This window comes from Tachysurus vachellii, chromosome 10 (assembly GCF_030014155.1).
Source record: "Tachysurus vachellii isolate PV-2020 chromosome 10, HZAU_Pvac_v1, whole genome shotgun sequence".
NCBI classification, from domain to species: domain Eukaryota; kingdom Metazoa; phylum Chordata; class Actinopteri; order Siluriformes; family Bagridae; genus Tachysurus; species Tachysurus vachellii.
In genome coordinates this window covers 13,854,100-13,881,190 of record NC_083469.1, presented here as the reverse complement: position 1 = coordinate 13,881,190, position 27,091 = coordinate 13,854,100, and the positions used below count along the sequence as shown (strand labels likewise).

The 27,091-nt window shown below is 40.5% G+C and overlaps 1 protein-coding gene across 1 annotated transcript in view; it reads left to right on the top strand.

Moving 5' to 3' along the window:
• LOC132852464 (neuronal PAS domain-containing protein 3) overlaps positions 1–27,091 on the top strand; it is a 220,285-nt gene that overhangs the window by 146,585 nt on the left and 46,609 nt on the right. Inside the window, exon 5 of the mRNA XM_060879687.1 lies at positions 1,439–1,528. Within this exon, the coding sequence (XP_060735670.1) occupies positions 1,439–1,528 (90 nt within the window). The remainder of the gene's footprint in view (positions 1–1,438; positions 1,529–27,091) is intronic.

Below are 27,091 nucleotides of genomic sequence, written 5' to 3'. Positions count from 1 at the left end.
GACTTTACACAGTAACAAGGTTGAGAAGATCCTCCACTGATGTGTGGGGAGCATACAGTCCCAACAGAAGCAGGGTACCTTCGACTGACATGAAGGGTGGGAATTGTGATAGGCTTAAAATGGACACTGGATTAGGTTAATAAGTGTTAGCAACACCATCCTGTTATGTGCGCTTGCACGATAGATGAATGGATGGATAGATGGATGTCAATTTTTTAATAGTTAAATGCCAAGCCTTAAATAAATTTTCACTTTTCCTTTATCTTATTTTATCATTTGTTTATTCTTACAAGTCAAGTCGCACAAGTCTAGCCCTACTACATTATCTGCTGTAAGCCTTATTCTTGTCAGTGCTAGCAAGTGTGTAGCGCACTATTAGCCTAATATTGTGTAGGATAATATTCATTCTCACACAAAGGAGATGGTATAATTACGGTTTAGTACAGACATAATGTAATCAAAGAGCATTAGATTAGCATATAATGATACAGTGTGAAAAACGTGTCGCTGCTAGCATAAACACAGTTCATATAAATTGTATCAAATTGAACTAAAGCCTGTGCCGTGTACTGCGAAGTGTCATAGCGAGTGTTAGCAGCAACATTAAGGCAGTGTAATGTAAAGTGTAAGCTAAGCACTGGTGCTAGCAGATGTGTGTTTGGGGAAGCTGTTGGGCTCCAACAGAGCGCTATGGGAGCGCCTGTTGTCAGCTGCATATCAGCGTGCTGTAAATAGCCCGGGGCTATGCTGTTTTATCGGCGGGTAGAGACCATGCGCTCCTCTCGCCAGCTGCCGCTGCTCTTTTTAGAACTGGAAATAAACGAGAGCGAGAAAGAAAAAGAGAGACGTTCCTCTGCCCCATCTGTGTAAACCTCATTTTCATAAAAAGGTGATCAGATCGACTGGGGCATTGTGCACAGGGCTTTTTTTTGTTTTTTTGTTTTTTTGGAGGGGGTGTTCTTTCTTTTCTTGTGAGCAAGCCTTTTTTCGTCTGTTACTTACCCGTCTCTCTCTGTCTGTGCTGCTTCATGCCTGTGCTTAGCAGGCCCTGCAGATTATCTGAATCAGTAGGGGACAATATGTAATTAACCTAACTGACCTCAGTACTTTAATTGTTGCCTGTTGGACGTCTAGTCTCTGAATCTCCAGCAGTGATCTTCACAGAACAAGACTTTTCATAGTCCAAAATGTCTAATTATATGCATGTGAACTAGGAAGCATTACAGAATCTTGTGTTATTAACATTCATAAATGTGTCTTTTTGTACTGACGGCTTTCATATGTTCATTACTCCTCATGGTTTGTTTATTATTTGTATCTGAAATAATTCACATTGATTCTGGTTGTAGGGGGCATCCCTCATGTTTTTAAAAAACAAGCCCTTTATGTGGATCAGGTCTCTCACCACTCCTTCCCTTCTCTCTATCTCTTTCCTCAGTCCCTGGATGGATTTGTATTTGCACTAAACAAGGAGGGGCGGTTTCTGTACATCTCAGAGACCGTGTCCATATACCTCGGCCTTTCACAGGTGAGTGTGTGTTCAAATTTCCTCCACATCTATGCTTTTCATAGCCAAATCCTGACAAATTTAACATCTAATTAAACACCTTGTGAATGTGGTAGTGTAGTGTTCATGGTGTCAAGCCACTGACCAGAAGGTTATGAGTTCGAATCCCAAGTCCTTGGGAAAGGCCCTTAACCCTCAATTGCTCAGTTGTATAAAAATTAGATAAAGGTACTCATGATGAAGGCATCTGCCAAATGCTGGTAATGAAAAGCTTGCCTGTTAGAATAGAATAGAATAGAATAGAATAGAATAGAATAGAACGGGGGCATAGAAGCCTTTATTATTTAGTATACATACAGCACAGTGGAATTCTTTTCTTCACATAGTTAGTCTAATGTTTAATTTGTACTCTTCAGTGCTACATGTTTGTGTTTTTGTGCGGAGAATCTAATGTAAGGTGCAAATTACAGTCTGCTGCTATTGGCTAGAACCTAGCAATGAATAATGTAAGTGTCTGGGAAGATGTGTGAGTGAGTGACCTTGAGTTTCTACATGGCTCAGTTTAGTTTAGCTCCATCCTGAGAACTGGAGAGACTCTACTGATTTTGGTTCAGATCCTGTTGTCATTAAATAAGCCTTAACTGTAAAAACACAAGATGTCAGCATCAGGCATCAGACTGATTCAAAACAATCTCTCAATACTCTTCAGTCAATAGATTTTATAGAATATTTCTAATTTAAATTCAAAGTTTATTTTTTATTTGTCACAAACACAGCCACACATAGTGCATAGTGAAATGCTTTATCGAATGTCCACCTTGAATCGAAAAGCATAAAAAAAGAATAAGAATAGAATTTGAATAAATCTACAATAAAAAATGAATTTTACTATACAAGTGGTAAAGGGAAGAAAATATATGCAGAAATATAAAAATGTATTTAGGAATGCTGAGCTGTGGACAGAACAGTATGACAGTTCTGATTAAAGTGCAGATCTGCTGATGTGTGCAGTTTTAATGCAATATATGCAGTGCAAAAAAAATGCCTGGTAGAGGTAGTGTGTGTAACGTACTCAAGTCCAGAAAGGTCCAGGACTAAGTGTTGTCTTGGTTGAGGGCCCGAATGGCCTTTGGAAAGAAGTTTCCTGCAGCTTTCCATGCAGGTGGTAACAGTGCCATTGGTTTACAAAAAAAATAAAAATTATAAAATCGAAGAAAACGTTGCATACGGCTAAAATGAAAACACTTTCAACCAGATTAAAAGATTAAATCGAGGAGTTATTTGCAGCCGAAGTAGGCTAAGGCAAATTCTAATTTAATTCAGCATTAATTGATTTATGATTTTTATCAAATAATTGATTAGTTGTCTCCAAAGTTTGTGGAATTTGTTGTACTTATCTTTAATGTTGGTTTTATCTGCAGTCAGGAGCTTGGCCTGCTGATAAAGGGCTTGTTAAGTCTTTAGTAGGAGTAGAGTTTATTATCTTACACGGCTAAGCTGATCCTGTGATTCTCCTCATCTTAATTGCCGGTAACTTTATAGCCTGATAATCTGACTTAGAGCACAAAAAAGTGTGCATCCTACTTAATTATTTTCACTGCTAATTAGTGGGGTTGAAACTTTGAAACTTGACTAGGTTCAAATTTGTATTTTTATTCTCTGATTACAAAATAGAAATGAATATTGTTGAGTGTGTTTTCTGTAGACGATATCACCATATTCCATAAACACACCACAGAATACATGGATTTTATAATGTATGAAGAAGCAGGTTCTAAGACTTACTATGTTATGACACACATGGTGAAGGTCACACATATCTTTTACCACTGACGCACAGGCCTTGAGATTTTAAGAGCTAATGATGGACGTCATTAGACATTCAAGACTTGAATCATCATCCAGCCATTATATCGGGCCATAGTCAATAGCGTGACCTTTTAGCATCGCTGCTCAATCATACGAGTGTGCAGACTTTCAGATCCAAGTTTTATTCGCACAGAGAGAGAGACTAAGGCTTCCAGCAGCAGTAAAGGAGTGCTAATCTCTCAATCGCACCCTTCCTCGGGTCTTTGATAGTAGATATAAAGTATCCTCTCCTGTCTACAGCAGCAGAGAGACAGTGGTGACGGATAGTGGCACAATTATATCTGATAAACTTCACAGCTTCTTGCTGAGATTTAAAGCCTTGGTTAACTGCAGTTAAGTGATAAAGAATAAAATGTTAAATTGGAAGAGGTTGTCTCCTGCGAGTGTGTGTGCATGCATGTGTGTTTGTGTGTGTATTTTTAAAAACATGAAATTACATGAATGTAATTTCATTTCCTGCTGATGCACGAGAAGACATTTTTCATAGACGGGCCTGTGAAATGTTGATCCCGCTCTCTCCAGAGACATTCTTTTTTGGGTCTTGCACCCAGAAGAACATTTTCACAGCCTCTCCCCGCCTTTTTTTCTGTGTACCTCCCCCGAGCTGAATGAAAGAGTGATGTGAAATTGCTTTTCCCTCTGTGGCTATTGACCACCTTGTGTTACATTAATGTGTGCAGACTGGAGCACATAACAGGTTTTTACAGCACGAACAAGCTTCTCCTCTTGTATTGCAGACACTATTGTGATGCTGTACAACCTCAGCAGATGCCCTTAGCTATTTGATAATGCACACAGCGTGGTCGAACTGAAGAGAGTGGATGTGTTCTTGCTCTCTTATCACCGCTGTTTGTGACTCCACTTCCAGATTCCTCTGATAATGAGGCCCGTGTTTGACAGTAGGTGAATCACGGTGATTCCTACCCCTATTATTCACTCCACCAGATGGCCATTTAACCATTTTTGTTGTGCTAATAGCCATGATCATTTCACTTCTGCATGTAAATAGGCATATGCTGCCAAATTCGTCTCGTGTCTTAGTTATTCTGTCCTCCGCTACTATTTGGCTTATAAGCAGGGTGATTAGTTCATTTCCAATAATTAATATGTGATGGATGGGTTGCCGTCTTCCTAGATTAATCGCCAGATTTGCAGTGGTGCCATTCAATAAGCCATCCCACGGCACAAATTGAGTGGCAGGACTATAATCATGCCACTCGGGCCTTCTTTACGTGGTTTGTAAAGTAATAAGCAGAGTGCATGGTCGCAGGCTGGATGAGCGGTTTGTATGACCTTGTTGCAGGGTCAGTGGAATCCCTGCAGTCTGCCTGCACGCCTAATGTGGAGGTACAGCTTGCGACTGGGCAGCTGTCTGTTTTCTAAATGGAGATGTGTATGTTTGTTTCGTGTAACAGATGGCATTGCGTGCCAAGGCTGATGGCTAGGAAAATAATAATTGCATTATTCCAGCCAAAAGAATATTAGCTTTTGGAAGGTGGCCATTATTCAGCCTGCACTCCTGCCAGTACAGCATATGCACTCGCATGGACTGGATATCCAAGGAAATTGATACATCTGGAATACACACAGCATCTGAGTCCTCATCTGCCATGGAGGCTTTCGATTTAACCCCTCGCGTGTAGCTGGAAGCACAGCATCACTGTACACTCGGCGACATGTGAAGGCCATGTGTAATCCACCATATGGTAGAGGAATTTGTCCTCTCTCAGTTGTCAGTCATATTTGGCGACGGTGATGGGTTTGGAGCGCCCGCGGCCAGCCCCTCCTATCTGCATTGGCAGAGACTCACAAGCGAAGACCACAGTTTTGGAAAAAGAAAAAGAAAAAAAAAAGGCCTGCTTTGGTGTCTACTGAGATAAAGCATAGGGTTTGCCACCTGAGATCCATCCAGACCTTCCCCCCTTCTTATTCTACACCCATGTCTGCCCCTCCCCTCTATTCCCCTCCCATCTCCGCCCTCCACTGCCCCCCATGCTGCAACCCCTACACAGGGAGGAGGAATATTGAATACATTAGCATAACCATCTGCCTGAATGTCTGATCACATCTTTGTGTGGAGATCAGCTCTGCATCCTCCTTTATCCCATCCCTCATTCTTACACACTTTACACCCTGCTCTGCCTCCTGCATTAGCCTCTTTCACTATCTGTCTGACACCAAGCTTTTCTGCAAAGTACTTTTTGGCCCTAATCAAATAATTGAATCAGTTCTGGTTATTTTATTGTTTGTGTATTTGTTAATTGTTTTTTCTTTCCATGAAAAAGCAAAATGGACAGCAAATGTGGAACCGCTGGGTTCTAAAGTGAATCTGTTTTTATTGATAAAAGTAATATTCAGAGATGTACACGTGAGAAGCACCACATTAATCAATTGAGTGAACTCGTTCCCAGATATTCACAGTGTTGTTCTTTAATATAAATATGTGAGTTAAAATATTAGCTTTTATATCATTTACATTTCTAGCTGATGGAATCTGTTTATGCTTGTTAGCCCTATCTAGACACCATCATGATTAGAATATTTATGTTTTGTTTTTGTTTAAGTTTTGGGGTTTTTTTATACACCTGAGACTTTTCAGTACTCCCTGAGATATTTCTGCTGGCTATTCTAACAGCTCATCAAGGCAGAATAGCAGAATAATACTAAATGGATAATAAGGACTCTTTTATTAATGACGCTGTGGCAGCTGAGGGTCAGTACTCGCATGCAGATATGTAGAATTGTGCAGGGAAACAGGGCAGAGAGGGTCAGGTTTAATTGAGCCATCTTGAATTTCCTCCTGCTTTCTCCCTACACACACACAAACACACACACACGCACACATGCATACATGCACTTTTACACTTACATACACACACAGGCGCACACACATATGTGCACCCACACACATATGCACACACACACATGCACACACATGCATGTACACACAAATGCACACACACACACACACACACACACACACAGTGACCCCACACCTCTTAACTTTGTATGAGTTTGATATCAGCATGGTGAGGAGTGAAGAGAAATGTCAACATAACAGGTGGGTAAAAGAAGAGAAAATAGCATGGTTGTGTGAATGGAGGGTAGATTTATGAGTGCACCTGCTCTATGAGCTGCAGGAATCATGCAGTCATTTTAAAGTAGTGTGGTGTTCTTTCAGTTAAGAAAATAATGTTATAGGAATCGTTCTTTTTTTTACTGAATTTTAAAAAGAACCTTTGGATTCTGACTCCTTTCCATGTCAGGTTGCACCAACTGCTGGAAAGAAAACCTTATACCAAAATGTCATCTGTTAGGCATTAATGACATCTACATTAATGATTATTGCTGACATTGAAAAAATCTCCACAATGCTGCAGGGTCGAAAAATGCATAAATCTGGTACAGATACATGAGTTATATCCCGTTGCATTTTATGTAGGAATACAGGATTTAATTTTCAGAAGAACAATGGAAAATATCAATAATAAGACGTGAAGGGGAAGGGGAAAAAACACCATTTATTCATTTCACAAATGCTGTTTATCTGAAGTTGTCATTAATAGTCACTACTGAAGGCTGGTGAAATCCTCCAGCAATAAGTAAAGACTCTGTATCTCAGGTGAGATGAGAAGAGAGAAGAGGGAAACGAAGGTTTCACAGCCTTCATCACCTCTGTCTTGACACGGTGCGTAGCTAAAAAACATTATCAGTTCACAACATTTAAATTGATAAATGCGCCAACCCAAAGACTACAAGGGCACTTTGAAAAGCAAATAGCGATCTGGCGAAGAAATTGATTTTTTTCCCCCTCAAAATGGCTGCATGATGCATCATTTGACTGTGCTGTGTCCAAGTGCTTGACAGAGATAATCTCAGCAATCCCTCGGGTGACCTTATCGTTCCTGGCATTGCAGGCCTGTCTGCGCACTCGTCTTTGTGTATGTCAAGGTTTCAGAGGGCAACGTTCTTTTGGGAGCCAAAGTTTCCACCTTCCTCATTTTGTTATCATGCAAAAAATTAAAAAAAAAAAAAAAAAACAATAAAAAAGAATCAGCATGAATCTCAAAGTCAACAAGGGCTGTTAATAATTGGCTGGATGTAAATTCAAGGCAGGACAGCAGCACCGTGGAGAGCCTGCTACGCTTATTGTGTAAGTCTAGACAGTGCTGTAGTCATGCTTAAACGACTGGTGAGTGATTTCAGAGCGCAGATACCGTGGTGATGTTTATTAACCTTCTCAGATGAAATATTCCGAATTAGGATCAGCTTCTGCTTTTCAGATACTTTTCAGATAATTCTATAATATGGGCAAGGAGACACCGATTCAAGGTCAGGCCTGTGTCTCAGAAGAGTAAAAGAGGAAAGACAGATAGATTGAGAAGAATAGAAGAAAGGGAATCCGCCTGGGAGAAACGGAGCGACTACTGAAACGCATGAGCAGATGGGTTGGCAGTACATTGTCAAGGTCACACAACTTTTGAGATAATTGTCTAGTTTTGGCTTTTATACAAATTCCTTTGTTTAACAGATTTGTTCTTTTTTTTCATCCTGAGTCACAAACACTCAGACTCAGAATCAATGAATAATTTGTGACCTTTATCCCCATTGTAGTAATTGAGGCATTTGTGTTAATCATTGCTTCTATCTAGATGAGTCGTCTGCACTGGATCTGTTTTAAGTCACCTGTATGGAGCAGGCTGTGTGTTAGCCTGGCTGCTATCACCCGTATCTAAATGGCTCTTTGATAAGCACAGTGGCCAGATTTCTCCCTGTCCTCCAGCTCATGTCTGATACGGTCGCTCTCATTTTAGATGTCTGCTGCCACTTATTAATATCTGAAGCTGAATCTGTCCGATCCCATCTCCAGCGTGCTGACACAGGGAGATTTTTTTTTACCTGCCTTTGATCTGAATAGTGATCTGAAATGGAGGAATCTGGGATAGGGAATATGACAAATACAATTTCTGAGCTATTTTATGATCAGCGATGGATAAGGTTTCATTTTAAATTGTTTAGATTTATATTTCACACTTTTACACAGGGATTTCATTGCTGTAATATATTTGACAAGCCAGGCAGAGAGGTTTAATATTCTTTAAATCCGAGCTTAGAAAGGAGACTATATACGCAACACTAATTTACCAGAAACATACAATAGTTTACAGTAAACACCACCGATTATTTCAGTTAATTGTGGTGACATGTGCCTTTCTATGTGTGTTACATTTATACGGGCTTCAATCGAGAGCACTGTTTTAGGTTTTAGCGCTGTCCATAATGTAATATTGGACCTGTAAAGAGATTATTGTGAGTTGTGTGCAGCTGGAAATGGATTATTTATTTATTTATTTATTTATTTATTTGATTTTTTTTTTTTTGGTTGGGTGAGGGAGAAAGAGAAAAAGTGCTTTGAACAGATGGATAGGTGAGTGGTGGCCAAGAGAGTGCTCATATTTCACAGCGCTGGCAGGACCCGGCGTCTGCTCACAGGTGTGTCGTGTTAAAGGTGAGTTGTGTTAACTCCAACATCTCTTTGGCACATTACAGTACATGCTATTGACCGTACAGGATGCTACAGGATGTCTGCCACAGTGAAAAGTTCATCAGACGCTCTACCACGTGCCAAGAGAGCAACGGAAATGTGCTGTGCATCAAAATATCATGCGGTAACAGTAGCAGTACATATGGGATTTAATATAATGAAGGAATTAATAATTAAATATGGAACTTTAGCACCGGTATTAGCTAGATTAAATGGAAAATAATCCAATACTCGAACCTTCAGACCCCATACTCTCTTTTCTTTTAGAAGCAAGCTGGACACTTTACCATGGCAGATCCTGTTAGATGCTGTAAAATGTTTTTGTAATCGCTTTGTGTATTAAAGGCTGAACCAGAAACCCATCATATAAGGGTATAAAAAGCCCAATGAGGCCTTGTGACTCTTGCCATGGAGAATAATAGATGAGACTTGACCCTCTCTAAAAGAGGAGCACAGACGTGGACACCATATGTACCACCTATTACCATTTCCTCACCTAGGAAAGAAATAAGAGCATTACTGATACTTAGGAAGCGGCCAGAGAAGCAAGAAGGAAAATGATATATGGATAAAAGGTTGCACTTTTTTTGAAGAACCAGAGCATCTTGCTGTAGCTGAGCACTGATATGGACATTTCGTAATTTGTAAAGTTTTATAATTCACAAAACAAAGCAGTTTCACTGAAATAACTCTCGGCATCTGTAAGACTGTGTTCGTTTTCTTGGTCTAGTTTCATAGAAAGAATTGCTTGGATACTATTACTATTAGGATACCGTTAGTGCCTCCAAAGGCACATATCGTTTCCGTTCCATTAATATGACTAATACATTTGCCTGTATTTATGTACATGTGCTTTTACAAATGAGACTTAATTATGTTTACTTAATGAGGCTGCTGTGAACAGACAGCCCTGTACCACTACTATGAGCAGATAAGAGAGAGAATTTGGTTGGAGGTTTTTCCAAATGTCACTGCTACTTTGTGTACAAGCGTGATAACTTCATCCATCCATTATCATGAGGAGCACCTGCGATGATGCACAGCACTCTCTGGCCTGTATGATAGATAATTAGTAATGAATCAATACTTAGAGTTGGGAGCGGACAGAGAAAGAAGTACGGCACACCTTGGAACTGATAAAAGAGTAAAATAAACAGGCGAGGAGCATCAGGGATGGCAATGAAGGATGAGCGTGCTCCCTTATTACGCCTCCGAGTCGTATCTCTGTTTTGGGGGCACATATAATATCTGTTCTTCATCCTTTTGGCCCTGTTCTGATAGGACCGCATTCAGAAAGAGGAATGTCAGGCACAGTATCTGCTGCTGGGCCAGAGGCACTTTCTAATCCCTTTACATCCATCAGACACGACACGTGAATGGGAAAAGGAATCTCGTCATTTGCCTCATAACAAGTGAGAAACTGTTTGCGGGATAATGACAAACGTATGAGTTATAGTGAGTATTAGTTCGGCTTTGATGATCATTAGTGCAGCAAATTTGACTCTAGCAGGTAAGACATGCTCAATATGGCAATGAGAAATGGGCGTCCTAAAGTTTTAGCTCGTACACTTGGGTACAAGCAGAGTGGCGCTTGATGCATGCTTGATGTCTTCCGTTGTCGTGATGGAGGAGAGGGAATCCCATTTGAAGAGAGTGAACGAGACGGAAAGGAAGCGAGAAACAGAAAACGGGGTATAAGGAGATCTCATTCCCTCCTCAATAATGTGGGATAAAGACATGGTTTCACATATGGTGTATTGGTAATGGCTCGCCCCAGCACAAATCCTCTCATTTAAGTGCAAATGGCTGTCATTTTGGGAAGCCTGAGCAGCTGCCTGCCAATGTCAGCCTAACCCTATGCTAAGACTTTTATTTTGTTTTAGCCGTTCTTTAAAGTGAAACACATGAAGAGGGCAGAATTCAAAAATAATAAGACGTCTATAAAGTTACAATACTGCTGTTTTTTTTCTGTCGTATTATTTTAGCCACACAATACAGAAATCATATTTGGGAAAAAGCAGCAGTGCTGGTGTGTGTCATTACATTTAGTAAACAGAGCAAATGTGGTATATTGTCAGCTCCTCTTACTCTTTTTAGCCCCAGCGCTAATAACTGGTATAGTATGACATACTCTCCTTCATATTAAGTAAAGATCAGCCTGATACCGAACCCTCAGGCTCGTACATGCAAATCCTCTCTTTGCATAGCTGGGTCTACATCGAGATTTGACACAAAATATAAAGATACCATAACAGGTGACTTGAACATCTATTTGAGAATGCATTAAGGATTAATTAATTCCAGCGTTTTTAGCACAGAGTGTGTCCCAGGACAGGGATGGACAGTTTGGGAGCATCCTGGAGGTGTCCCCAGGTGTAGATTGGGGGCTTTCTATGAAAATCAGTAGTGGGACTGGGGAATAACTCATTAGAAGCAGTGCAGCTAGAAGCAGTACAACAAGATCAAAAGAAATGTTACTTATATAGAAAAGAATAAGTTCAATTTTATGACTCTACCACTTTTACCAATAGCAGGATGCACAGAAACCTGGGTGCAGATTAGCAACCCCAGTGAGCAAGCCAGAGGAGACAGAGCCAAGGAAAATGTCCATGAGACGAGAATGAGGAAGAAAGTTTCAGATTTAAAAGTCACTCCATCCTGCTTCGGGTGACACCGGACAGTATAAGGGATATTAAGTAAATGGACTTTTATTTTAATAATGCTAATAATTATTTTAATCATGTAATAACGGGGCTATAAGGTTATGATACTTCTCGTTTAATTACGCTTGTTCTTCCGATGCTCTTTGTACAGAGGAGCCCTGGACAGGTAATGAAAATTTTATGAAGCCTGATTGTCAACAGCTATTAGTGAAATACTCAGGAGAGATTAGGATATTGTTTTTTAGTCACTACAAGCGTCATTTTTGCTCTACACATACCAGAGTGACGTGGCTCCTCTTAAGGCCACAAGTTTTAAATTATGAACGCATTTGGGTAGATTTGTTTATATCATGCAAGGCCACAGATCAATCAGTCTGGCACTGCGAGCTTGAATATCTTACTTCAGTGGGGTAAAAAAAAGAGCTTGTTTTGATGATGCTGTCACTAAAAAGTCATTTAGCCCGAGGCAGGCCATCTATGTCCCTTGCCGTTTAGATTGGTTTGGAGAAACACTGGAATACAGAATATTAAATGCGTGTCTATAATGGTGTCTTTCAGTGATGTTCAGAATGCAGTATTGGAATTGGTGGGGGGGTTTGGTTTGTAATAAATGCTCTAGGTAGATTTTAATAAGTTCTTTCTGGTTGCACTAAATGAAATGTCTATTGCTGTGCTGGATAAATATCTTGCATTATACAGCTGCAAAATGCAGCATCAGCTTCTCTGCTTAGCATCAGGACAAAACAGACCGTTCTGACAAATATCCAGGAGTATATGCTATGATTATGGACCATTTGAATGCCATTTGAAGCATCCTAAGCTTAGCTAATATTACTCAATGTAATGTCATTTGGTCAAAAATAAAACCAGGATATTGTTAATATGATTGTTAATTTATTGTAACAAAAAAAGCAAAGATTGAAAAGTCTTAATATAACTTAGACCAGTAAAAACTATTTATGATGGATCACAGAAACAATGAGCATGAGGTGAGAAAACACCCTGGATGGGGTGCAGTGTATCACCGAGCACTACTGATACACACCTTCACTTACTTACTCGCACCCAGAGGCAGCTTATCATAGCCAGTCTACTGGTCATCTACTGGTATCTTTTTTGGAAAATAGGAGGAAACTGGAGAATTTCAAAGGAAACTCGTGTCACATATAGCACAACGGTTTAACAAGACTTGTGAATTCTAAAATGAAAAATATTTTAGTCTTAGTGAAGTAAGAGGAACTTGGCTTATGGACTGTCTTTGTTTCCACAAGCTTTCTGAAGAAACATACAGTAAACATACACACCTCGCTTTATTATTAAGGCCCACAATTCTACTTTAATGTCAAATTTCAAATTTTTATACCAAATTTCTTCATGTCACATGTTTGCTGTCACAACTGTAATGCACATACCTCCGCTCACAACTACTCCATCTTAATGGAACGGTCAGGTAAAGTGGTGTATTGATGAATTGAATCCCTGAAATCCCACCTAGCATCCAGTGATTCTGTTTAAAATAGCAACACGTGGGTGTGGATGTGGATTTAATCTCAATCTCATAATCTCTTATAGTCATTTCAATCTAAAAACAAATGTTTATATTAAAGTTTAATTCCTGTCCATAATCTCATGCTTCCCTGTCCTCATGAGGGACAGCCCTGAAAAGAGGAGCACCCTGGCTTTTCTCCCCATGAAAATGAATGACTGTATTAAGTTCTCTGATTATCATGGCATTTTAGAGCAGAGAGCAGCAGGCTTGCAGATCGATACAGTTTTAATGGAACAGGGAGAGAGAGCGAGAAGGGGGGGAGAGAGAGAGAGAGAGAGAAAGAGAGGGGGAGAGATAAAGAGAGAGAGATTCCAGGACCCTTAGCCATGTTTCTCATTTGTTTTCTGCAGGAAAACCCAGCTCACTGCTAAGATAAGATGGAGGACTCATTTACATTGCCTCTGTCCTCATACTGCACAGTTGGGTAATTGAGAATAGATTCGAATGCCACATAAGAGAAACCAATGGCTCTATCTGCTTCAAGTAAAACCAGTGTGTGATGGAGCTAGAATTTATATTTCCTGTGATTTTCCTGTGAAGGTGGGCGAAGAGGAGGAAGCGGTTTGAGCGTATATTTTCAAATCCTCATTACACTGTAGGAGCTCAGATGAAAATAGACAATATAGGACTGAAAGAGATGGTTTGGCTTTTATTATATTGAATTGTTTTATTTCATTGCGTCAAGAATGTTCTACCTCTGGTCTGTTCTTCCTCATTTTTACCACTCCACTGTGGTTTTCTTTGTAGCAGGAGAGTAGCTGTGAGCTGATATGATGTTTCCTTGGCTTACCTTGACTGCTAACTGTAATTTACTTTTTTTCCCTCTCCATCGCCTCCAGTCTGCCTCATCGCTTCTTTGTTGAATGATGTGCTAATCCATTATATTCTTCAGACAAGTGTATCGACCAGTATAAACAGACCGGAGGGCACAAACTTAAATGAAAGCCATAGTTTCCCCCTGAATCATTTAACTAGCTCCCCAAGCAAGTGTGGCCCATATCTGCCTTTTTTATTTCATTGCTGAATTTACATTAAGATGCCATTAAAATTGGTGGTAAAGCCAGTTGGCAGAGACAGTTGATCAGATTGTTACTGTTATTCCTTTCCTTATTTCTGTTGTTCCTGATGCATTTAGTTGTCCTCCTCCTATCTCTTCCTGGAACCCCATTTTGTCCTCCCTCTATCACATAAAGTCCTCAGTGGGTGGGTATCTCCCCCTGCTGTATGCCTTTTATATCTCACGGTCTAGCACCAGACTATGGTGATAGGGATGACTGAATTCATGAAACCCAGCAGCCTTAAAGCATTCAAATAATCATAAACGCATAAAACATTCTCATGCCCTTACATTACACTTATCATTTTGTTTCATATATGTTAGTATTTGTGAGTATTTCTAAATATCATGTTACTCTTGTGTGGCAACTTTCCTTTATTTTGGTTTGTTTGTTGTACTCCTCAGCACACACTCATTTGGTGAAAGTTAATAATCAGTGCAGCTGTAGAGCCCTGCAATTTGCTTCGACACAGCCATTAATTATTTGCTAATTGAGACATGAGCATGGAGCCGTTCCCAATGTGCCATGAGACCCTTGCAGCCCCTCCTGAGTCCCTGCACTGCTTTCTTCCAGATGATCATCCGTTCAGACGTCTCTCTGTTATGTCTGCCATCATTCGCTAGAAAATCTACATGCAAACATTCACAGAGACAGAAAAGCACAGACAGACTGTGGGGAATCTCTCAGTGGGTGGATCCAGGCATGCTCAGTGTGCTGTGAAATACAGTAAAGGGGAATAGGAAAGAAAAGAAGTCTTAGAGGACTTTGCATTTTGTTGATGCATCACTACACCCAGTAATATTCACTACATATTCTGGTTAGAACTAGTCATGACCAAGATCCACTTGCTTACACCTGAAGGTGCATTGTGACTGACATTACACCTGACCAATCACAAGCTCAGGTTTGAACTCCTTACACCTACTTTTACTAGGGTCTTCAAAAAAAACTCTTTAGAGACTTTTAATGACATGGTGTCAGTAATCCAACGATTGCTCCAACAAGCTCAGTGAATTTGACATAAGTGTATAATTACTTATCAGATGCTCTGTGGGTCGTTGGTGGAGCATTTGACACTAAGACTAATAAGACCCAGGCTTCTGTGATTTATAGTTTGTAGATTTGCTATTGTTTAGTGGTAGACACAGTGGCAGTATTGAGCTGCTAAGCAGGTCAAAATCCTTGGGAATTGGAAGATGAGGCTCTACGATAGGTTGATAGGTTCTTATCAAGGTTATGCTTCAGCCATTTCTAAACACACACTGACATTCAAGCTAATGTAAGATTACTGCTTTAGGTGTAACCTTCAAAGATGTATCCTAGTGACATGGAGTGGTAGGTTTCAGCCCCATTGGGTTAGGGCACAAAGGTCTGCTCAGACTGGCATGGAGCACAGCTGGTGGTTTGGGGGTGGAAACATGCACACTTACACACACAGTTTTATATTCAGATTTTCCCTGGGTGAATTCTTCACACCGCTCATCCATACAAAATTCATGATCTGCTTGGCGTTATGTGCATAAAATCCACGGTTTGCCATGAACAAGCCCATTTCTGCTGCTAGAGAAACAGCTGTAGTGAGATTAACATAAATCGGCAGTTGGTTAGAGCGTGTTTAGCAGTGCATTAACAAATTTGCCACCTTAATGAGTCGCTAAGTAATTGCCTTCCTGCCCCTGAATGCAAACAGTCCATTACCTACAACTATATGATTTTTCAATACCAAAACACCAATCCCCAGGCTGCTCACTTAACTTGTTTTTAAATTAAGTTGTGTTAGATAGTGTTTTCTCTTCTGCCTGGTGGTATTAATTGTGTGTGTGTGAAGGAGACTGAGAGAGAGAGAGAGAGAGAGAGAGAGAGAGAGAGAGAGAAAGGGAGCGTTGGGAGTATTTGCACACAGAGTCCTCATTAATGCAGTTTGATCTTGTCCAGGTAGTCACAGTTTCTGTAAATTGCAGCTGCTCTGGGTAACTACATCTTGTTTACCGGTAACTGAAATCCACTCTTTTTTCTACCCATTTACTTCAAAGCTTTCTGAGAAACAAGTAAACAACAATTTTATGAGTCGTATTTATTGACCCCTGTTTACATGCAATCTGTGCGAAGTTAAGCTAGCAGCCATGTTAGAGTTAAACTAGCGTGTTATTTATGACTGTGTTCACTGGAGTATAGGAATAGATCTCCAATCTGTCTCCGTTGTTTGACATGGAAGAGGGCTAAACGTCAGCAGACTTGATAGTCATATTTCAACTCTTATTTTTTTTATTCCAAGGGTGTTTGCCATCATTTTTCATGGGACTTCAGCTTGGCAACTAACAGTACCATGCACATCAAAACCATTAGGGTGGAAAAATATTAGTTTGCACAAAGGCAGGCTGAGAAATTAAGGATGATTTTATTTTCTTATCGTCGGCCCAAATTCATTACTTTTTCAGTGTGCGGCAGGCTGGGAGGCTTGTCAGGGGAGACTAATGGTCTGTCTGCTCTATTGAGGAAGTGTTGTTAGCTCATCCACATTAATAATCAGGACCCTCTATCCTGTAGAGTAATCTGGATGATCTCAAATTGAAAACAAATAGTAATTTTCTATACTCTCTTTAGCTGAAGTGTTCCTTTCACACTCGGGTCGTAGGAGGGATTTGTGCCACAGCGCTGCGTGACTTTGCGTCTTTCTCATTTCATGTGTTTCCTCTGAATGTGTCTCTAGGTGAAATGTGCCCTTTCAAGTTCCAAACACGTCAAAGTATGTTAGAGGGGGAAAAAAGTGCAGACTATGTGGAAATGCTTTGCAAACTCTTTCTAGATTTAGATTTATAATTCACAAACTAAAGAGTTTAAAACCAAAGTTGTTTTAAAGACAGCAGCGAAACGACTACCGCATGTTTCCCCCATGGTGGGTTGTTTACGTGAAATGTGAAGTTCCTCTTTAACGGAGGCTGTAAAGAACAATTGTCCTTGAAAAGGAAAAGTGTCAGTGCATCACCTCAGCATCGCTTCCGTGCTCTTTAAAGAGACTCTGATTAAATGACAGCCACTTTGTTGTGTGTACATGGAGGCCCCATCCAGCCCATACTCGCCACTCCCACACATACACCGAGGCACAAACATGTAAACACATAATGAAACAAAGAGATTAGAGAATTAGACGGAGTGGTGTTCGAGAGAAGATCCGCAACAACCTCTAAATATGAAGTAAAAGTGGTGAGTGAGGGAAACTTTTACGGTTTTTGCCTTTTTTCTTGATAGTATTTTTCAGAATAAATAAAACCTTCTCTTAAAAGCAGCTCTTTTATTCAGGCAGGTTTGAAGAGTGATGCTGTGGGACGGTGGCAGAGAGAGAGAGAGAGAGAGAGAGAGAGAGAGAGAGAGAGAGAGAGAGAATGTGACGGTGTGAGAGATAGAAAGTTAGCAGTTTTGTGTACTTGGCAAGGTCATCTTTAACAGCTGAATGTATGGATCCTTTGGGACAAAGGCAGAAGCAGGCAGAGCCAGACTAATAACAAGAGAGAAGGGGGTTGGGGGGTTGGGGGGTGGGGCTGCAGTCAAGCCACGGACTGGATTTACCTTGCTATGAAATTAATTGCCCCAGCAGTCCCTCCCTGTGACCCTCCAATCACAAGTGGAGAGGGACTGCAGCTACAGGCAGGTGTGTGACACTCAGACAGCTGTGTCCTCCACTCACGGACACACACTTGGCTTCTTGATCAAATCTTTCACCTTACAGTGCACATTAACCTGTATGTAACTGCTCGATGGTTTAAATTTAGACTAAGTTTACACTTGTGCGGTAGGATGAAAGTCAACAACAGAGTGAATCCTATTCTAACAGCTGGTCTGGTGGCACACAGCAGTGCTGAAGCAAAGCACGTGTGGTGCTGTGGTTTCACTGACGGAGACCTGTAATTGCACTGCCCTTGTAAGTGAGCGCAGGGCAGAGAGGGGAAGCGTGAGCTTTATATTTATTGCCACCGTTCTCTGGCTTGTTAGTTTTTAGTGCACCATGTTTTTTATTCTCTATGGGCAGTGGAGAATGGCTCAAAAACGACTTTTTAAAGAGCAGCGTTATTATGAACGCTCTTGCCATTTGAGGGATGCATTTCAGTTATTTATGCCCTGGCTTCTGCATTTGTGTAAACATAAAATCCCATGCTTTATTACATCCCTCCTGCACCCAGCGCCTTGACCCCCGTCCTCGTAAATTGAGAAATAGTGGGGAACTAATGGAGACAGATGGGACTATGGCATGCCATTTACTCAAATTGGTGAAGTAATTAACCTCGAGGTGCCGGGGGTTTGCGAGTGAGATTGTCGGAATATCTCAGCTAGTCAGATAAACAGACTCCCGGCCTAACCACCTCTGACAACTGCATCATAAACTAGACTCATTCTCTTCAATTGACCTGTCAACATCTCAAGACCGAATAAAGATTTGTATTGCCGTGCAGTTAGGAGGACTGGCAGCGGGTGGCGGGGCCAATGCATACAAAACCATGCAGCCACACACACCCAACACACACTCTCTATTAGCAGACATCCAAACTGAGACTTGTGGTGTCTCAAATTGAGTCAGTTAAAACAGACTGACCATGGAGAGTCTGTCTGTTTCAAGAGGATTTCTGTCCAGTGCAGAAAATTCACAATTATTGTTTCACCCCAAAAACCTCCATGTTTACGTGTTTATAAAAATGACATTGTTGAAGAGTCAGAGCATCTTTTTGTATTAGTTGGTTGAAGGATATTTTTATGTTAAACTGACCAAGAGAACTAAAAATGTAAACACAGTTGTAGTTACATTTAAAATTCTCTTAACATAAAAATTTGCCACCTTAATGATATATAAAATATTAATTTGTTTGAGGCTTTAATGTTGAGAACATTCCTGCCTCCTGAATCCCATTTTAATCGACATTAACACCTCGACTGTAACGTCAATATTCAGATAATGAATGTTGTGATCTCTTCCATGCATTTTTTCCTGTTGTTTGCCTGTATTTTATTATATAGCTTGTACTCATTTATATTGCTGAAGAATACGTTGGATTTAACAGCGTTCTTTTAGGAGACTCATGACAAGTCGTGTTTGCAGCAGGTGTGAGAAGTTGTGTGTCAGTAATTCCTATATTTTTGCAGGATTCATTGCTTGGGGTTTTTATGCCTTTGTATCTTCCTACCTAACCCTTCCTACAGTAGCTAACATTAGAGCTCTGATTGATTGAATGACATTCTGATTACAGTGCATGATATACCTTTAGTCTCATCATGTAATGTGGTGATATACTACTGATTTATCATTGGATTACCAGAAATACATTACTGCAAAAGGCCACTGTAAGGTATATATCTTTCTTCACACTTCATTTCACCCATTATTTTAAATTTTGTTATACGTAGCTTTAAATCTCTGCTCTTCTGTAGAACAAAAGTCAGTCTGACTCTCTCAGCTCTCTGTCTGATGGATTTCTGCAGACTTTATTGACACTAGCATTGAAACGTAATTGTGTGTGTGTATGTGTGTGTGTATGTCTGTGCGTCTGTCAGTCTGTCTGTTTTGGGGGCTGACTGCCTGGAACGCACATACCTGACACATTTTCCTAGCTATGACATCTGATATGACAGTGATGGGTGATTTGGGTCTAGCTCTAATAAGTGAATTAATCGGAGGTAAAACATAACAATCTGTCATGTTCCTGATACCTTAACAGCTGGCCAGCTTGTCCGTTAGTGACAAGCTAGTTTGTCCTGTGCAAATCTTCTGTCACCCCCAAAAAATGGAGACACAGTTTAAAAAGGGAAGGAGGAAGGGGGGGAGCGTTAGAGAATGATGTGACCGTGGTCGGGCCAAGTGAGAAATGTCTTGTCAAGCTTAGCCAGCTGTGCCAATAATATTATCTTCTCTCGCATTCATCACACTGCTCCTGCAGCACTTCCTCCAGCACCTCCTCATCTCCACCTCATCTCCACCTCCCCCAGAGCTTAGAACCAGGAACAGGGAGGGTCTAGCAGCTTCTTTACCTAGGGGAGAGAGAGAGAGAGAGAGAGAGAGAGAGAGAGAGAGAGAGAGAGAGAGAGGAAGAAAGATATCTGCAAATGATAAATGAGGCTCTATTACCATCCCTTGAAGATGTGCACACAGTCATTAGGAAGTAGGGCAAATTAAATCACTCATATGTGGAATTAGAGAATTGTATCATGCAGTAAATCTGGTTGGTTGTTTACTCTGTGTCCTTGGTAATAGTGAATGTTGCTGTAAAGGGCATGTACCATGAGTATTATAGTCAGCTCAGGGTTGAATGGTTAGAGGGTTTCAATACACTGCCATTCCCTTTGGTTGCAGTGGTGATCCTCTACTAGTCCAGGCTGCTATACATCTTCCTGGGCTTCTTATATCGTACACTTTTACCATCTATTGTTCTATGACAGGTTGATCTGGAAATCATTATAAAAAAATTGTTTAGTATGCCTGCAACTTCAGAGCAACTTTTCCTCCTCACCTGTGTGAAATATGACTGCACTCTTTACAAAGGAAGGATTATGTGTTGTGCTGGGAAACCTTAGCTTCCCTTTGAGCCTAATATCATGGTATTAGACATGAAAGGCTATTGGGCCTCTGACACATATTTAGGTGTGTGGGGAAGCAGAGGCCCACAGGCAAACGACCGGCTTTGTACAATATAAAACTCTCTGAACACCTTTGGCACTGAGCTGCCACGGACTTGACACCTCGCCAAAAGAAACCCTCAGAGACAGGACTTTCACAAATACAAGAGTGAATCGATTAGCATTAGCATGTTTAAAATACCAAGTCAAACTTCGTAGCCTTGGATTACAGGTCTAAGTGATAGAACTCATTTATTTTGGGGGATAATATTGTCTTCAAAGAGGTTTTTGACTTTTTGGGGAAATGCAAACCATCCATGGCAGGTAAAGTAAAAAGGGAAAAAAGAGAAAAGACCCTGATGTTTGAATAAAAAAGACATCTTATTTACTCTTTCTCGATTTACAGCAAAGCTAGGAAATATTTCACATCCAAAAATTCACAAAGGGAATTGTTCTGGATTGGTTAGAGCTCTATGATAGAGTTGAACCAAACAGCAGGTAGGAACTGGCAACTCTGAGGAGAGATTTGGCAGCAAAATAAAAAAGGGAGTTCTGTGTAAACACTGTTTTATGGTTTTTTTTTCTTTCAGTAAGCCTCTTTCCTTCAGACACCGAATGCCAGCAAGTTAGATCTGTAATCCTAACAAGCACAAGACTATACAGCTGCTGAATTCTGAACTGCTTGATGTCTAATAATGTTTTCAGGGCCTGGATCTCACAGCAGACAAGGTTAGACAGCTGTGCCAGCCAAATAGATTCTGTCCTACCTTATCATTTTGAGCATGAGCATTGCCTGCTCCTCGAGTTCGGTGCTGGCTCTTAGAATTGGAGATGTGCAGTGGAAGGGAGGATGGAGGTGAGATGTGGAGCTTTGTTCTGGGCTTTGCTCCAAGGTCTGAGCTACTCTGCTTAGTGCTGCTAGTTGTACAGGCACTGAGCCTCCTGGTGTCTGGATCATAAGCCCTGTTTGCAGTAGAGCCATAAATTCTGCTTACACAACAAGAATGAAATGTCAGCCAGGCCTCAGTTTGACAGACGCATTTGTCTGACTCGGGAGACTGAGAGGTTGGTTGTGTGCGTGGATGTATGTCTGAGGTTGAGGGTGAGGGCGTGTGCATTTTTCTGTCTGTCATTTTGTTACTACTTTGCAAATGTAAGAATATAAAGTATAAACATGCATGCAGCGCCCTCTTAATCATCTACTGTTGTTTAGGAATCCTAGATTCTGTACTGCTTTTTCTTAAGTTTTAAACACAGCAATGTTTTCCTTTTATATTTATGATCGGTCTGTGTTTCTCCAGTAAAAGAACTATTTCTCAAACTATATTACTGATCATAAAAAATACCCATGAGCACTCAATACTCAATTGAGCCAAATAAAACAAATGTAACCTTCATATAGCATGAGTGTGTGAGGCAGAAGACTTCAAACATGCCTAAACAACATTTCAGTTCTTGATGCGGGATGCACTTATTTCCAGGGATTTCAGAACAGCGTAACAGATATTGCGTCATCGGGCAGGCGTGGCCTATTTGATAAGCTAACCCTAACCCTAACCGTAGTTTTTGGTTGTTTATTTGTTTTCGAAAATAGCTTAACTGTAAAATAATAAAGCATAACAGATATAAAATATAAAATCTACCTGTGTGACTGTTTTGTCCTTCATTATCCATCATAGGTATGCTCTTTTTTTTTGAAAGAGGGCGTTTTACCAAGACCTCCAGAAACACGCCCACTTTAGGTCGTGGTAACAAAACCACTGGAATTTAGTGAATTGATGCAGGGATGGTCAGGTCTGCAACACTTTGTATTCTAAGCAATTAACCAGAACTTCTGCAACATACTGTGAATGTTCAGTTTTCCCCCTGGACAACTGATGAAGGTTCCAGCACCTAAGTGAGTTATTATGGTTTCTTCATTCTTCAATAAGTCCATTTAACCCTTTCTCACTATACACTGGTACTCCATTCCAACAGCACAATGGAAAATCTGACATTGTTAGTCAGTATAAACAAATTAAGTATTTGATCGCCCAGAGTCTGAAGATTGGTCAGGACACTGTGGTGTTTCTGAGGGTAGAAAATCTTGACTTTATTGTCAATAACTGCAAATAGTGAGTTGGGTGGTGGCCAGGCAAGGAGCGGTGTCCCTTGCTGGTCAAACAACTGGTTCTTGACTTGACTTAAATAAAACAGACAATATTTATGAAAAACTGCAAATAATTAATACCCTAAATGTCAACTTAGATATGAGCCATTAGGTAGTATGGAGATTGACATCACAAATAAATTAAGGCATCAAGGGAATTTTCTAATCAGGTGGAAATAACATATTTTGGCCTTTGGTCAAATAAAAAGCATTAAAAAAAGAATATAAAAAAGGAATATTTTTTGTTTTTTGAAGACCTATCATAGCATACTGTATATATCATTTCATACACGAAAACAATTTAAGCCTCATTATTACATGCATTAGGTGAATTAAATTGGATTATTATTTTTGTTGTTGTAGTAGTTTGTGAGATATGGGTCTAAATGTGTTAAATTCATTAAAAAGTGTTAAATTCATTAAAAAGACCCTAAAGTAACACGGCATGTTTAACTGGGAAAATTCTAATTATAAGGTAATGTGGATGGTTTCTTAATCATTTTTTCATGTAGTTATAGGATACTCAGAAACAAGCCTTAGGGTTAGAAGTGTAAAGGATCATAAGAGGTTAATTAGCCTCACAAGCCGTTCCTCCAGTGTACTGAAGTTCAAATAGCCAATCAACTTGCAGCTTTTATCCGAACACGGTGGCCAGAAAAGTGTATGTAGGTGCACTCACTTTCAGCTATGATACATGTGTGTTTGTGCATATGGAGCGAAGTCTTTCTTCAGCTTTTCTTCTAAAGCAATTTTTTTTTGCAAACCCATTACGGCAGCATCCTAACCGTGGGCTTCTTGGTGTTTTTTTAAGAATAGGAGTGCTACCACTGAGGAGATCTCTGTTGACTGGCATCTAGTGATAGTGTTCTCCTCTCTCCAGCACTCATTTCCTGTTTCAGAGCAGAAGCATGGGTGTTGAAGTTCTTTTGAAGTGAGCTCTATCTTCGAGAGACACATCTGTAATAAATTTGGGGAGCGCATAGCCCTGTGTATCTGATCCGGCTCCTCTATTCATCACATTTGCAGATTGTATCATTGTAATCTTATCCCTTTGGCATTTAATTTTATTGGCTGGGCATTCCTGGGAGATATTACCTGAGAAGGTCTTTAAAAAAAAGCTTTAAAAATGTTAGAGTACGGTGTCTCTGCCTTGAGCTTTCACAAATGTAACAGGCTTCTTTTGACAAGATCTGCAGCTCGTCCCTGAAGTCGAGAGGTATACGTTGGTCTTCCTTTGATTCTGCTTCACCTAAAGCACCGATGCAGAACGCTCTCATCCTAAGCTGTTTAAAGCATACCAATCTGACACCTTGGGCTGTATAAGGGGCTTTGCCACCAGTGGCATCTTAAGCAATGACCAACCAGAAAGATGACTTTTTATTCCTCAAACCGGACATTGATCCAATTACAGATGTCTCTCTTTTGTGTGATGTCCACGTGCAGCAAAGCTGTCTGTCCGAAGCTTATCACAGGACACTATACTTGTTTTTCAGGCTGATTTATGAGGGCTTTGAAAAGGTCTAGTGATCCCATAGGCTTCAGTAATGCACAGGATTCTGAGTCTGTCGATGCCACGTATAAGCACGCCCTCCACCTCTTCCCCTTTTTTTCTACCTTGTTTGATAAATCAATGTCTGATTCATCTGACCGTAACAAAGACCACCTAAAAAAGACCTTCTCCTCTTCCTCCTTAATGTGTTAGGCTGATAAAAGCAAGTGATGATCTGGGCCTTCTTGTACCCAGTTGGATGTTCTAATGAACCCACAGGCTTGCTGAGGTTAACACTTCTCCCTGCTGCTCCTCTTCCTCCACAGCAGCCAATGCTACCAAAATCCACCTCCAGGTCCAGAGAGCAGCGAACGAGATTCATCCACAAGGGCTTCCGTTCAGTCAGGTCACAAAGGGACACCCACTATCCGCTACCTGAAAGTCTGTTTCTATCAGCGGTATTACTAGAGTTTTTTCTATTCAATCACATCAATCTCTCTTTCCTCATATGTCTTGCTCTTTCAGACTGATTATTATGCGGTGTATTCTGATGTTCAGCCTCAGTAAATCAGACTCTCCTCTGGAGCCAAACTGAGTCATGGCATGCTAGTATAAATCCCAGCTTTACAAAAGCAAGCACGCTCATAATGAATTGATTGTGCATTTGTGGTGCAGAAAAAGAATGATCTCTTTTACTGACAGAAAGCCACTGCTTCCTTTCTTTATTTGTCCTCTGTTGATTCATCATGCATGCAGTGTGTTCCCAAGCTCGGAATTAGTCATCAATTGCGGCTCTTTCAGAAAAAAAAATTAATGTGCTGTTGTGTTTTCTCGCAAAAACAAAGTCACACACTGTTTAATTAGAACTAATGCTCATACTGCTGGAGTAATTTAAATAAATTATGTTAAAAAAAATATTGTTTTGCAGAGATATTGCTAACCAATCAGCATATTGTTACTGTAATATACAATTTACATTTTACTGTCTTGTGAGCACCTAATGAAATATACCTAATGTAATTATTAATTCACTGATTAATGCCTTAAGCAAAGATTTTTGACACTAAGGAAAATCTTTACTTAATGAGCGCAACAAGGTCATCATCAGCGAACTTGTCAATGTACTACCCCTATAGTCTCGGTGGGATTGCACATCCAATATCGAGGTATATTATGTATAAGTGTGCAAATCTGCATCGTTTCCTTTTAAATGCAGCATTGCTCACAGCAGTTCGTGTGGCCGCTTCCTCTTCAGAAATCCTTGTCAGGAACAAAGGACCCAAACAAAGACGCTGCATATGAACAGATTCTCTTCTGGGAAAGTGGAGGCTGAGGATGTGGGTTTACGCACCACTCAGATGTCCGCTGAAGAAAAAGAGCAGTACAGAAAGAGATAGAAGGAGAAAATGTGTTGCTCTTGCTGTCCTTCATTAGTATGGTGGTTTGCTTCTAAACCAAGGATGAGGCACTGCTACTGCAGAAAATATACTCACACAATATACAGAAAAAACAGTGACTTTATCAGGCCATTTTTACCTAAAAGCAAAAGCCCATGCACAGACCGTGATTGAGAGCTTTACAAAGAATATGAAGATTAGCGTCTGCTGCCTCCCAGGTGAACACAGACAAATGGAATGATAGATGGATGGACGGATGAATGGGTGGATCAATGGGTGCTCATGAGAGTATGTGGGTTTGGTTGCTGGGTGTGGAGGCTCAGAGGGAGGAAGAGAGAAAGAAATTTGGCACAGAGCCAATGTCTTAGACAGCTATGTCTGTGTTTTTTGCCGGATCTACTCATGCAGTGCTGGAATCAGCAGCTGGAAATGAAGCTGCTCATATACACCTCGTCTGACAGGCCAAAATGATGTAAGAAGCACAACATGTCTCATTCTCACATACACACACATACCAGAGGATGAAAACAGGGTCTAATGAATGATCCTGGTATACCTATCACATGTTCATGTAAATAGAATATAATATATGACATGAATAATACATTATATATATATATATATTGTTTATATATTTAATATTTTCGCCAACATGTGTATTTAATATCACTAGCCTATACTAGTCTTTGTTAATATTGATTTTCTAGCTTTTTGGGGCTCTTCATCACAGATTTTGTCCTAGCCAGCTTTAGATATGTAGGAATGGCTGAGTGAGCAACAGGAGAGCAGATTGCTGTTCTGACAGAGCTGGGTGTGTGGAAGCCGGCCAGAGCGTTCACCCATCTGCAGTGTAGACATTAACCTTTAAGCCGTGGAACAGTTCTGAACTGCAATCACAGCTCTGTGTGTCCAAGAATGTGTGTGTGTGTGTGTGTGTGTGTGTGTGTGTGTGTGTGTGCATTATAGAAAGTTCAGTAACTGTATCATCCCCTGCATTGGAGCCCTTGTATATCAGGATCTTTATAATTTCCCTCAAGGTGCCCTGGTGCCAGCAGCAGTCTCCCAGCATAAATCAGAAAACTCACTCAGCCAGCAACAGCAGCGTCCTTCTGCTTGAGCCTCTGCACTAGGGAACTGAGGACGCAGAGCAGCAGACAGGCAGAAAGAGCAAGACAGCATGATTAGAGACAGAGCGTGAGACAGTATAGCCAGAGACAGAGAGTGACAATGTGACAGGAGACATAGAGTTAGACGGCATAGCCGGA